The 12,715-nt window shown below is 42.8% G+C and overlaps 1 protein-coding gene across 1 annotated transcript in view; it reads right to left on the minus strand.

Annotated features, from left to right (window-relative positions):
• The window catches only part of LOC118369884 (phospholipid phosphatase 4-like), a 127,840-nt gene that overhangs the window by 40,400 nt on the left and 74,725 nt on the right, over positions 1–12,715 (minus strand). The window contains exon 3 of the mRNA XM_035754656.2: positions 11,837–11,927. Coding sequence (XP_035610549.1) covers positions 11,837–11,927 — 91 coding nt within the window. The remainder of the gene's footprint in view (positions 1–11,836; positions 11,928–12,715) is intronic.

Below are 12,715 nucleotides of genomic sequence, written 5' to 3' on the forward strand. Positions count from 1 at the left end.
GTTCTGGGATTGATTTGCACTTTTCGCACCAAAGTACGTTCATCTCTACAAGACAGAATGAGTCTCCTTCCTGAGCGGTATGACAGCTGTGCGGTCCCATGGTGTTTATACTTGCTTACTATTGTTTGTTCAGATGAACATGGTACCTTTTTCTTTGTTTTTGGAAATTGCTACCAAGGATGAACCCATACTACATCTACATGTTTTTTCTGAGGTCTTGGCTGAGTTTTTTTCCCCCCATTATGTCAAGCAAAGAGGCACTGAGTTTGAAGGTAGGCCTTGAAATACATCCACAGGTACACTACAGAAGCTTCCAAAGCCATGACATCATTTTCTGGACTTTTCCAAGCTGTTTAAAGGCACAGTCAACTTAGTGTATGTAAACTTCTCCCTGGAATTGTGATACAGTGAACTATAAGTGAAATAATCTGTCTGTAAACAATTGTTGGAAAAATGACTTGTGTCATGCACAAAGTAGATGTCTTTAACTGACTTGCCAAAACCATAGTTTGTTAACAAGAAATTTGAGGAGTGCTTGAAAAACAAGTTTTAATAACTCCAACCTAAGTCTATGTAAACTCCCAACTTCAACTGTAGGTCCTGGTGAGTAGGAGTATGGCATGGGCTGGCCATACATCATAGGCTGTAGTCCATGTCTTCCATGTGGCGCACTGAAGAGCCATTGTGGTGGTGACAGAGGTGTTGTCTGCTGGCCATCCCAGTTTACAATCAATGATAGTAGTTGCACTTTCAGACTTCACCTGTTTTCTCCTATTTCTTTAGCTGTGGCACAAGGTTGTGCACAAACACCTCAACCTCATCCTCAAACGCAAGCAGGTCTTAATCCACATTTTGATGGTTGACCTTATCTTTTACTTGGTTGGTCTTGACTGCTGTTCAGGCGTCTGAAGCACAGGGCATGGCTCAGGGACCCCACATCATCCTCAGTGCCATCAGGCTCCACAGGTTGTGAATCAGAATGTTCAAGACTGAGGATGCCCTTTGAGCTGAAAATAGGTAAACATACAGTGTAAATTAAAGTCAAATGTGTTTAAGTAAAACATCTGAAACAGCTCAGGCTCAATTAATTATATTTCTCAAATTTGGGACAGAAAATCAGTAGCACTGCTGGTTTTCATCATTCCTCTCTAATAAGGCCCTATATAATCACTCATTCATAATTAGTAGTCAATCAAGTAGTTACTTAGCAGGTAGGAAATAAGGCCAGCAATACTGCAGACCTTGAAGTTCGGAATTAAGTGCAATCAATTAAATTGTACAGTGACTAAACAAAACATTAGGAACACCTTCCTAATGTTGATTGCACCCCCTTTTCCCCCAGAACAGCCTCAATTCGTCGGGGCATTGACTTCACTGCTTCCCACAGTTGTGTCAAATTGGCTGGATATCGTTTGGGTAGTGGAACATTCTTGATACACATTGTAAAATGTTGATTGTGAAAATTGCAGTTCTTGACACCCTCAAAACGGTGCGCCCGACACCTACACCATACCCTGTTTGTCTTTCCCATTCACCCTCTGGATGGCACATACACACAATCCATGTCTCATTTGTCTCAAGGCTTACATTTTTTCATCTACATCTACACTGATTGAAGTCAATTTAACAAGTGACATCGATAAGGGATCATAGCTTTCACCTGGTCAGTCTATGTCATGAAAAGAGCAGGTTTTCCTCATGTTTTGTATGCTCAGTGTATAGTATAACTTACCTTCTTGGCTGGATGTAAGGTATCAGGAACAATAATATGTTCCCCCAGAAATGCTGGGTTCGGTCTTCTGTAGATGCCTTACAAAATTGTCACGGAAGGACTTCCATCTGGTTTTGCACAATTCAACATCTGTGAAGAGTAAAATAGACATGATTGATAACCGATGGTCCTCTGTGCAGCCGATGAAATGTATCTCTCTTTGGGTTGTGGAGTGGAAGGCTGAGTCGTTATTAAACAGCTTGTTAATTTGGGCAAGCTTCGTGCAGCCGAGCAGAGAGAGTAGAAATTAAAAGTGTTCATTGGACCAATTCAATTACCTTGTAAACTGAGGCAAAAATATGAGCATTAATTACAATGTGCTCCTTTTCTGTCTCCCATCCCCTCTCTCCGGGGACACAAAGTGAAAGAATGAAAGCGAGGCCTCATCAAAATGCTATGATAGGTAATTGCACCACGTTTTGTGGAGGTTAGTCTCTCTGTCGCTACCCTGTTTCTGTTTCTCTCAAACTGCTCTCTCACTGCTATGGGAAATCAATGCCTGGTGAAACTAATTTGCGGTGAAAATAAGGTCATTACCATTTCTAAATTCCCACGATCCCGAGATAAAGGATTATCTATGCCCACTTCATCTCCCTATGCTACGTAGACCGAAGATAATATATTCAAAGGGACATAGGCAATCGGCAAAAGGTAATCACACTAAATGGGGACATCATGTATCTATTTTGTAAAACATGTTTGGTGGTACTTTCCAGAGGCCATGGGCAGCTTTGCCCCATTAAACCAATGTAGAATATGTATCCCTTCATTTAGTATGACATGTAATGTATGGAGTAATGGTCTGGTTACTTAAAGATCTAGTGCAGATGTTTTGATCTCTGGCTGTGATTGTTTTCAAATAAAATTGTAAAAAGACACAAAAATATCTTCTTAGCAAAGACTCATTTCTCAAGAAATAAGTTTGCTAAGATTGTCGGGGTGTAGCCCGAGTGGGCAGGGGAAAACTCAAAACTAGCTGTTATTGGCAGACAAGTTTCGAACTCTTACTTATAGTCTATTAACTAATTTACCACATGGTGATGTCAGCAGGCAGGCACAAACTCTACCCCACCAAACTGGCTGAAATTTCATTCAAACAGCTCATTACATTTAACATTTAAGTCATTTAGCAGACGCTCTTATCCAGAGCGACTTACAAATTGGTGCATTCACCTTATGACATCCAGTGGAACAGCCACTTTACAATAGTGCATCTAAATCTTTTAAGGGGGGGGGGGGGTGAGAAGGATTACTTTATCCTATCCTAGGTATTCCTTAAAGAGGTGGGGTTTCAGGTGTCTCCGGAAGGTGGTGATTGACTCCGCTGTCCTGGCGTCGTGAGGGAGTGTGTTCCACCATTGGGGAGCCAGAGCAGCGAACAGTTTTGACTGGGCTGAGCGGGAACTGTACTTCCTCAGTGGTAGGGAGGCGAGCAGGCCAGAGGTGGATGAACGCAGTGCCCTTGTTTGGGTGTAGGGCCTGATCAGAGCCTGGAGGTACTGAGGTGCCGTTCCCCTCACAGCTCCGTAGGCAAGCACCATGGTCTTGTAGCGGATGCGAGCTTCAACTGGAAGCCAGTGGAGAGAGCGGAGGAGCGGGGTGACGTGAGAGAACTTGGGAAGGTTGAACACCAGACGGGCTGCGGCGTTCTGGATGAGTTGTAGGGGTTTAATGGCACAGGCAGGGAGCCCAGCCAACAGCGAGTTGCAGTAATCCAGACGGGAGATGACAAGTGCCTGGATTAGGACCTGCGCCGCTTCCTGTGTGAGGCAGGGTCGTACTCTGCGGATGTTGTAGAGTATGAACCTACAGGAACGGGCCACCGCCTTGATGTTAAAAGGGCATTATCATTTTCACAATTTTATTGTACTATTCCAACCTCATAGTGTAGAAATACAGTACATAGAGTGGGGGAAAAAAGTATTTAGTCAGCCACCATTGTGCAAGTTCTCCAACTTAAAAAGATGAGAGAGGCCTGTAATTTTCATTATAGGTACACTTCAACTATGATAGACAAAATGAGGAAAAAAATCCAGAAAAATCACATTGTAAGATTTTTAATGAATTTATTTGCAAATTATGGTGGAAAATAAGTATTAAGGTTAAGAACACTTTTGGACCTAGACTTGGCGCTCGGGTACCGCTTGCCGTGCGGTAGCAGAGAGAGCTGTCTACGACTAGGGTGGTTGGATTCTTTGGCAATTTTTTGGGCCTTCCTTTGACACTGCCTGGTATAGAGGTCCTGGATGGCAGGAAGCTTGGCCCCAGTGATGTACTGAGCCTTATGCTCTACCCTCGTAGTACCTTGGGGTCATAGGCCGACCAGTTGCCATACCAGGTGGTGATGCAACCGGGTCGGGATGCTCTTGGTGGTGCAGTTGAAGAACTTTTTGAGGATCTGAGGACACTTGCCAAATATTTTCACTCACCTGAGGGGTGATAGGTTTTCTTGTGCCCTCATCAGGGGCGGCAGCGTAGCCTAGTGGTTAGAGTGTTGGACTAGTAACCGGAAGGTTGTGAGTTCAAACCCCCGAGCTGACAAGGTACAAATCTGTCGTTCTGCCCCTGAACAGGCAGTTAACCCACTGTCCCCAGGCAGTCATTGAAAATAAGAATGTGTTCTTAACTGACTTGTTGTTGATTCTTCACAAAAAAATACAGTTTTATATGTTTATGTTTGAAGCCTGAAATGTGGCAAAAGGTCGCAAAGTTCAAGGGGGCCGAATACTTTCGCAAGGCACTGTACAATTAATACTTTTTTCAACCTGAGCCACATTGGCCTTGGCTCCTTTGTGAAGAACATGTAAAATAAAACATTGTCATTGAGTGCACACTGTGGACCCTCCTACACATTTTATTACCGAGAGTAATATTACCGAGAGTAATAAAGTGTGGAAAAGTGTGTGTCGGTGAAAACAAGTAAAATTAAACAAAAAGGTTTGCTTGTGTGCCTCCCTGGGCCTGCTGTTTCAACATAGTATCAAGAACCTGTCTGTCTCCCTGCCTGTCTCCTGCTTTTCTTGCTATCTTTACACAATGTCTTGCTGGAACCTGCACAATGTTATTACAATACATTATTTCGATACATTGTAAAGAAAAATGTGTATTTTTCCACACTCTAGCTCAGCCATGTGAAATTGGGGGAGGGACACTAAAAGCAGTAAATAGCTTTGCATCTGTGGCTCCTTACCACAATCAGTGTGGCAAAAATAATTCCTGCTCAGAGGGCCTTATAAATAGTATTTGCAGAGACAGAAGCTAGCGTGGAAAGAGTCTTTTTACTTTGGAAGATGAAGAATTTTCTGAATATGAGGATCATGTCTCTGTCAGGTCAAAATCTGACAATGAGTTGGATAAAGAGGATGAGATTGACATTCAGCCAGCCCCAGGACCAACCCGTCAGCAGCCAGCCCCAGGACCAGCCCTTCATCAACCAGCTCATCAGCAGCCTGCAGGAGGAGAAATATGGATGTAAAAAAATTGTGAAAATGAATTACTTGCCCAAGGAATGAACCAGCCACATGGCTGCCAATGTGATAAGGATGCAACCAGGGCCGACGCAGATGGTGGTTACTCATCTGCAGGACATAAAGTCTTCTTCTGAACTGTTCATCCCGGACACCATCCAGAAAATCATTCTGGAATGCACTAATTTGAAGGGAAGAAGTGTTTTTTGAGAGAGATGGACCAAACTAATTTACTTTTGGGTTGTTATCCTTGCTGGTGTTTTCAGATCCACTGGGGAATCCACAGAATCCCTGTGGGATGCACAAACTGTCAGAACTTTTTTTTTTCATGCAACAATGTCTCTGGAATACTATCCCATTATTTCAAGGATTTATCCGCTTCGATAACAGAGACACCAGACCAGCTCGGCGGCAGAGAGACAATCTAGCTGATATCAGGTCAGGGTGGAACAAGTGGGTGGACATGTCAGTATATACGGGACAGGCAAAAATGTGGTGTTAATGAGTACGCTGCATAGGGATGGGAGAATCTGTGGCCAGGAACAACAATAAACTGAAATCATAATAGATTACAATGTCACAAAAGGAGGGGTGGACAATTTAGACACGCTGATGACTGGCTACAGCTGCAAAAGAAGAACACGCGGTGGCCGCTTGTGATTTTCTTTAGCATCTTGGACATCTCGGCGTACCACGGGTTTGTCATCTGGATGGCGTTGAACCCAGATTGAAACAGAAGCTCAAGAGGAGATGGCTCTTTCTCGAGGAGCTGGGCAAGGCATTGGTAATACCTCAAATCCAGAGGAGCCAACATATCCCAAGGATCCCAGCTTCAGCAGCCATCGTGAGAAGGATTCAGGAGGAGAAAGCTGGTGCCCCATCCGCCCGACCCACAGAACCAACAACTCCAATACCGGAAGTTTGTGTGAGTGATATTGTTGAGTGTGTATGTGTGTCTTACTCTCCTACCTTGGCCCGCTGTAACTATATATGTAAATTAGTGAGTGAGATGTTAGTAAAATTCCTGAACTAAGTGTTTTCATCATTCTAGATTGCAGCCGTTAGCAACACGAAGCGTTGCGGTGTGTGTGGACCCAAGAACAGGAAGACACAGTACATATGCATTAACATGCAATGGTGTAAAATATCACCAGTGTTGGTGTTAATAACCAGATTTGACTGAGATTGTTTAACCTGTTACGACGACCAATCCCGTATCCGGGATCCTATTTATAGCCTCAAGCTCATTACCAGGTCAACGTTAACTATTCATGAAAATCGCAAATGAAATGAAATAAATATATTGGCTCACAAGCTTAGCCTTTTGTTAACAACACTGTCATCTCAGATTTTCAAAATATGCTTTTGAACCATAGCTAAACAAGCATTTGTGTAAGAGTATTGATAGCTAGCATAGCATTAAGCCTAGCATTCAGCATGCAACATTTTCACAAAAACAAGAAAAGCATTCAAATAAAATAATTTACCTTTGAAGAACTTCAGATGTTTTCAATGAGGAGACTCTCAGTTAGATAGCAAATGTTTCCAAAAATATTATTTGTGTAGGACAAATCGCTTCGTTTTGTTCATCACTTTTGGGTAAGAAAAAACCCGAAAATTAAGTCATTACAACGCAAACTTTTTTTCCAAATTAACTCCATAATATCGACAGAAACATGGCAAACGTTGTTTAGAATCAATCCTCAAGGTGTTTTTCACATATCTATCGATGATAAATCATTCGTGGCAGTTGACTTTCTCCTCTGAAGAAAATGGAAACGCGCATGGAGCTGGAGATTACGCAATAATTTCGACGGAGGACACCTGGTAAATGTAGTCTCTTATGGTCAATCTTCCAATGATATGCCTACAAATACGTCACAATGCTGCGGACACCTTGGGGAAACGACAGAAAGTGCGGGCTCATTCCTTGTGCATTCACAGCCATATAAGGAGACATTGGAACACAGGCTCGCCGGCAAAGTCGCGTTAGATGGTAAACGTTGAGCTCGCATAAGTTAGCCTTATTCTTTTGTTGCTTGGGTTACCCCCCTGTCATAAAATAGTGCATTATGGGTAGAGTTCTGAAACAAGGTCCAGATACAGTAGAAAAATATGAGGTACAATCTACATTTGACCTTTAAAACACTTTTTATTTTTAATCCCAGCCCCCCCGTCCCCGCAGGAGGCCTTTTTCCTTCTGGTAGGCCGTCATTGTAATTAAGAAATTGCTCTTAGGTAGCCTAGTGCTTAGAGCGTTAGACTAGTAACCAAAAGGTTGCAGGATCGAATCCCCGAGCTGACAAGGTAAAACATATTTTGTTCTGCTCCTGAACAAGGCAGTTAACCCACTGTTCCTTGGCCGTCATTGAGAATAAGAATTTGTTTTTAACTGACTTGCCATGTAAAAACCTGTTTGGGAAAAGCGTGCTGCTAGCGGGACACCGACAACATCCGGTGAAATTGCAGAGCGCAAAATTTTAATTATTATAAATATTTAACTTTCATAAAATCACATGTGTAATACATCAAAATAAAGCTTAACTTCTTGTTAATCCAGCCGCTGTGTCAGATTTCAAAAAGCCTTTACAGCAAAAGCACACCATGCGATTATCTGAGGACAGCGCCCAGCACACAAAACCATACAAACATTTTCCAACCAAGTAAATTAGTCATGGAAGTCAGAAATAGCAATAGAATTAATCACTTACCTTTGATCTTTTTATGGTTGCACTCACAACACTCCATGTTGCACAATAAATGTTTGTTTTGTTCGATAAAGTCCCTCTTTATGTCCAAAAACCTCAGTTTGGTTGGCGCATTTTGTTCAGTAATCAATTGGCTCAAAGGTGGTCACAACAGGCAGATGAAAAATCAAAACAGTACCAGTAAAGTTCATAGAAACATGTCAAATGATGTTGATTATCAATCGTCAGGTTGTTTTTTGTCTAAATAATCAATAATATTTCAACCGGACAATAGAGTTGTCAATATAAAGGAAAAATAACGAAAGGCGCGCTCACATGTGTAAGGGCTATTTGACCAAGAAGGAGAGTCATGGAGTGCTGCATCAGATGACCGGGCCTCCACAATCCCCCAACCTCAACCAAATTGAGATGGTTTGGGATGAGTTGGACTGCAGACTTAAGGAAAAGCAGACAACAAGTGCTCAGCATTTGTTGGACCCCCGTCACGACTGTTGGAAAAGCTGGTTGAGAGAATGCGAAGAGTGTGCAAAGCTGTCATCAGAGCAAAGGGTGGCTATTTGAAGAATCTCAAATATAAAATATATTTTTTACATTTACATTTACATTTAAGTCATTTAGCAGACGCTATTATCCAGAGCGACTTACAAATTGGTGCATTCACCTTATGACATCCAGTGGAACAGCCACTTTACAATAGTGCATCTAAATCTTTTAAGGGGGGTGAGAAGGATTACTTTATCCTATCCTAGGTATTCCTTAAAGAGGTGGGGTTTCAGGTGTCTCCGGAAGGTGGTGATTGACTCCGCTGTCCTGGCGTCGTGAGGGAGTGTGTTCCACCATTGGGGAGCCAGAGCAGCGAACAGTTTTGACTGGGCTGAGCGGGAACTGTACTTCCTCAGTGGTAGGGAGGCGAGCAGGCCAGAGGTGGATGAACGCAGTGCCCTTGTTTGGGTGTAGGGCCTGATCAGAGCCTGGAGGTACTGAGGTGCCGTTCCCCTCACAGCTCCGTAGGCAAGCACCATGGTCTTGTAGCGGATGCGAGCTTCAACTGGAAGCCAGTGGAGAGAGCGGAGGAGCGGGGTGACGTGAGAGAACTTGGGAAGGTTGAACACCAGACGGGCTGCGGCATTCTGGATGAGTTGTAGGGGTTTAATGGCACAGGCAGGGAGCCCAGCCAACAGCGAGTTGCAGTAATCCAGACGGGAGATGACAAGTGCCTGGATTAGGACCTGCGCCGCTTCCTGTGTGAGGCAGGGTCGTACTCTGCGGATGTTGTAGAGCATGAACCTACAGGAACGGGACACCGCCTTGATGTTAGTTGAGAACGACAGGGTGTTGTCCAGGATCACGCCAAGGTTCTTAGCGCTCTGGGAGGAGGACACAATGGAGTTGTCAACCGTGATGGCGAGATCATGGAACGGGCAGTCCTTCCCCGGGAGGAAGAGCAGCTCCGTCTTGCCGAGGTTCAGCTTGAGGTGGTGATCCGTCATCCACACTGGGGGAGGGAGTTTGTTCCAATGGTGGAACAAACTCCCTCACGACGCCAGGACAGCGGAGTCAATCACCACCTTCCGGAGACACCTGAAACCCCACCTCTTCAAGGAATACCTAGGATAGGGTAAGTAAGGGTAAGTAATCCTTCTCACCCCCCTTCTCCCCCAACAAGATTTAGATGCAAGTGGCTGTTCCACTGGTTGTCATAAGGTGTATGCACCAATTTGTAAGTCGCTCTGGATAAGAGCGTCTGCTAAATGACTTAAATGTAAATGTAATGTCTGCCAGACATGCAGAGATGCGATTCGCCACCTGGTCATCAGAAGGGGGAAAGGAGAAGATTAATTGTGTGTCGTCTGCATAGCAATGATAGGAGAGACCATGTGAGGTTATGACAGAGCCAAGTGACTTGGTGTATAGCGAGAATAGGAGAGGGCCTAGAACAGAGCCCTGGGGGACACCAGTGGTGAGAGCGCGTGGTGAGGAGACAGATTCTCGCCACGCCACCTGGTAGGAGCGACCTGTCAGGTAGGACGCAATCCAAGCGTGGGCCGCGCCGGAGATGCCCAACTGGGAGAGGGTGGAGAGGAGGATCTGATGGTTCACAGTATCGAAGGCAGCCGATAGGTCTAGAAGGATGAGAGCAGAGGAGAGAGAGTTAGCTTTAGCAGTACGGAGCGCCTCCGTGATACAGAGAAGAGCAGTCTCAGTTGAATGACTAGTCTTGAAACCTGACTGATTTGGATCAAGAAGGTCATTCTGAGAGAGATAGCGGGAGAGCTGGCCAAGGACGGCACGTTCAAGAGTTTTGGAGAGAAAAGAAAGAAGGGATACTGGTCTGTAGTTGTTGACATCGGAGGGATCGAGTGTAGGTTTTTTCAGAAGGGGTGCAACTCTCGCTCTCTTGAAGACGGAAGGGACGTAGCCAGCGGTCAGGGATGAGTTGATGAGCGAGGTGAGGTAAGGGAGAAGGTCTCCGGAAATGGTCTGGAGAAGAGAGGAGGGGATAGGGTCGAGCGGGCAGATTTTTTTTTGATTTGTATAACGCTTTTTTGGTTACTATATGATTCCATTGTGTTATTTCATAGTTTTGATGTCTTCACTATTATTCTACAATGTAGAAAATAGTAAAAATAAAGAAAAACCGTTGAATGAGTAGGTGTTCTAAAACGTTTACATGTAACTACTGTGTTATAAGTACATGTATTACTATTTAGTTACATATTAATTAATGTGCACTTGATGTAAAGTGTTACCTGATGCGTTCTCCGTTTTGCTCTACGACCCTCACAAGTGTCACAGGACTCGTCTGAAAGTAACCGGTAGCGTTTTTTTTAAACAAATGGAAGTACTGTATGAAGGTAGTTTGGGCCTACCCCCAAAAAAGGTTCAAATATTTGTAAAAACATATACATGAGTATACATATATATACTGTACATATATCTCCTTGATTTAGGACAGAAACTTCAAAACCTTTTATGAATGTGTTATTCAATGTATTTACATGGGCTTTAATAGTAAAAGCAAAAATCTATATTTCATCAAATAATTTAAAAAATGTAAAATGTACCTTTATTTAACTCAAATTCTTATTTACAATGACGCCCTAGGAACAGTGCGTTAGCTTCCTTGATCAGGGACAGAACAACAGATTTTTACCTTGTCAATTTTTCGGTTACTAGTCCAACGCTCTAACCACTAGGCTACCTGCCGCCCCATATTTTTTTGAGTGGTATCTAAAGGGTTCATAAAATTCCAAATCAAATAGCTTAATGATCCATAGGATTACCATCGTGAAACAATTCCATATGTCAGTTTAGCACCCCCCCACAATTTCTATGCCTCAGTAATGCAAAAATACATAATATGCACTTAATATGGACATATCAACTCACTGATTTCATTCCCACACATTAGACCAGCCATCACAACCCTACCGTATTTCTTTCACATCTAGTCCGCATTAGAAAACATCACTGTTCTGTCACACTTTATCCACCATTTATACATAGTATGACATACGCTTATAGATGATGTGTGAAGCTTAAATGTCATCCTTCTGATGACTTTATGTATGCTATATAAAGCCTTTATAAGTTGTAGTTTGTTTATAGTGTGACCAAAAATTGGCATAATAAAACACAGATTCAGGATAATGGTGACTATGAAGAACGAAAGGAGGATTATGTAATTAACCTTATTAAAGTTGCTTATACGGATCCTCATTAGATGTTACCTTAACAACTACTATTCCTCCTACAGGATGTGAGATGTGGTATGGCCTGCATTACAACCACATATTTAATCATACTCACAGCATGTCTGCAGGATGTAAATAATGATAACAGTTCAAATAAAATGATGAGACAATTCAAGGGTTCAAAAACATACATACCTAGACACGCTTCCTTGATTTCTGTCTTATCTGTCCGCCGAATGATCTTCACCACGAATATCACAGCCAAAGGAGTGAGAAATGAAATTGCCTGTGACGAAAACAAGAAGAAACACAATCAAAAGACAAACAACACACTTACGTACGGTATCACTGACATTGTTGCCATTTACAGGAACTCTTAATCGTTTCCCAAAGAGGTCCACTAGAGCGATTTTCCTGGCTTGACACAAAATTACTTTTCCTTCCACTGGGAGTGTGCAGTGTGGCATCTACCGTTAAAAGTTTTAGTCAAAATAGTGCAAAATGAGCTGCCACCGATAAGGTTCTTTATTGTGCTCTGGAATCTCTTGCACTAAAGGGAGCATTCTGTTTGGTGTTCAGTGGCTGTCACTCCATAGGAGACTTGGGCATTCACAGACACCAGGTTATTATTTCTGCTTCAAAAAGTGTTAATTACTTTCGGCCCCAATTCAATAATCCTGTTTTTTCTTCAAAATCTGCAGTGGATGCAAACACTTGATTCATAAGATGTGCAGCACATTGATGTTCACAGCACATCGAATTTCCCTTGAGATAGCGATAAATTGATTGTTTAAGTCTTTGAATTCAAATTTATTGTATCAGTTAAGCAATCTGTTTCAAAATCACTATCGCTCTCTGGCAATTATAACCTCACCCAGGAGATCATAGCGGGTCTATGAGAGGTCAGATTGAGTAGGGCTCTTTAACTTCTGGGATGAAGTATGACTATGGATTAGATACAGGATAGGCACAGCCTTGTCTGTGTGAAGCACAAAAGTGATAGATGGAGAAGCAAAGTTTGCGTATTGTTGCTTTGTCAATACAAATATGTTATTTTGTCATCACAATAAAATT

The sequence above is a fragment of the Oncorhynchus keta genome, chromosome 36 (genome assembly GCF_023373465.1).
Source record: "Oncorhynchus keta strain PuntledgeMale-10-30-2019 chromosome 36, Oket_V2, whole genome shotgun sequence".
NCBI classification, from domain to species: Eukaryota; Metazoa; Chordata; class Actinopteri; order Salmoniformes; family Salmonidae; genus Oncorhynchus; species Oncorhynchus keta.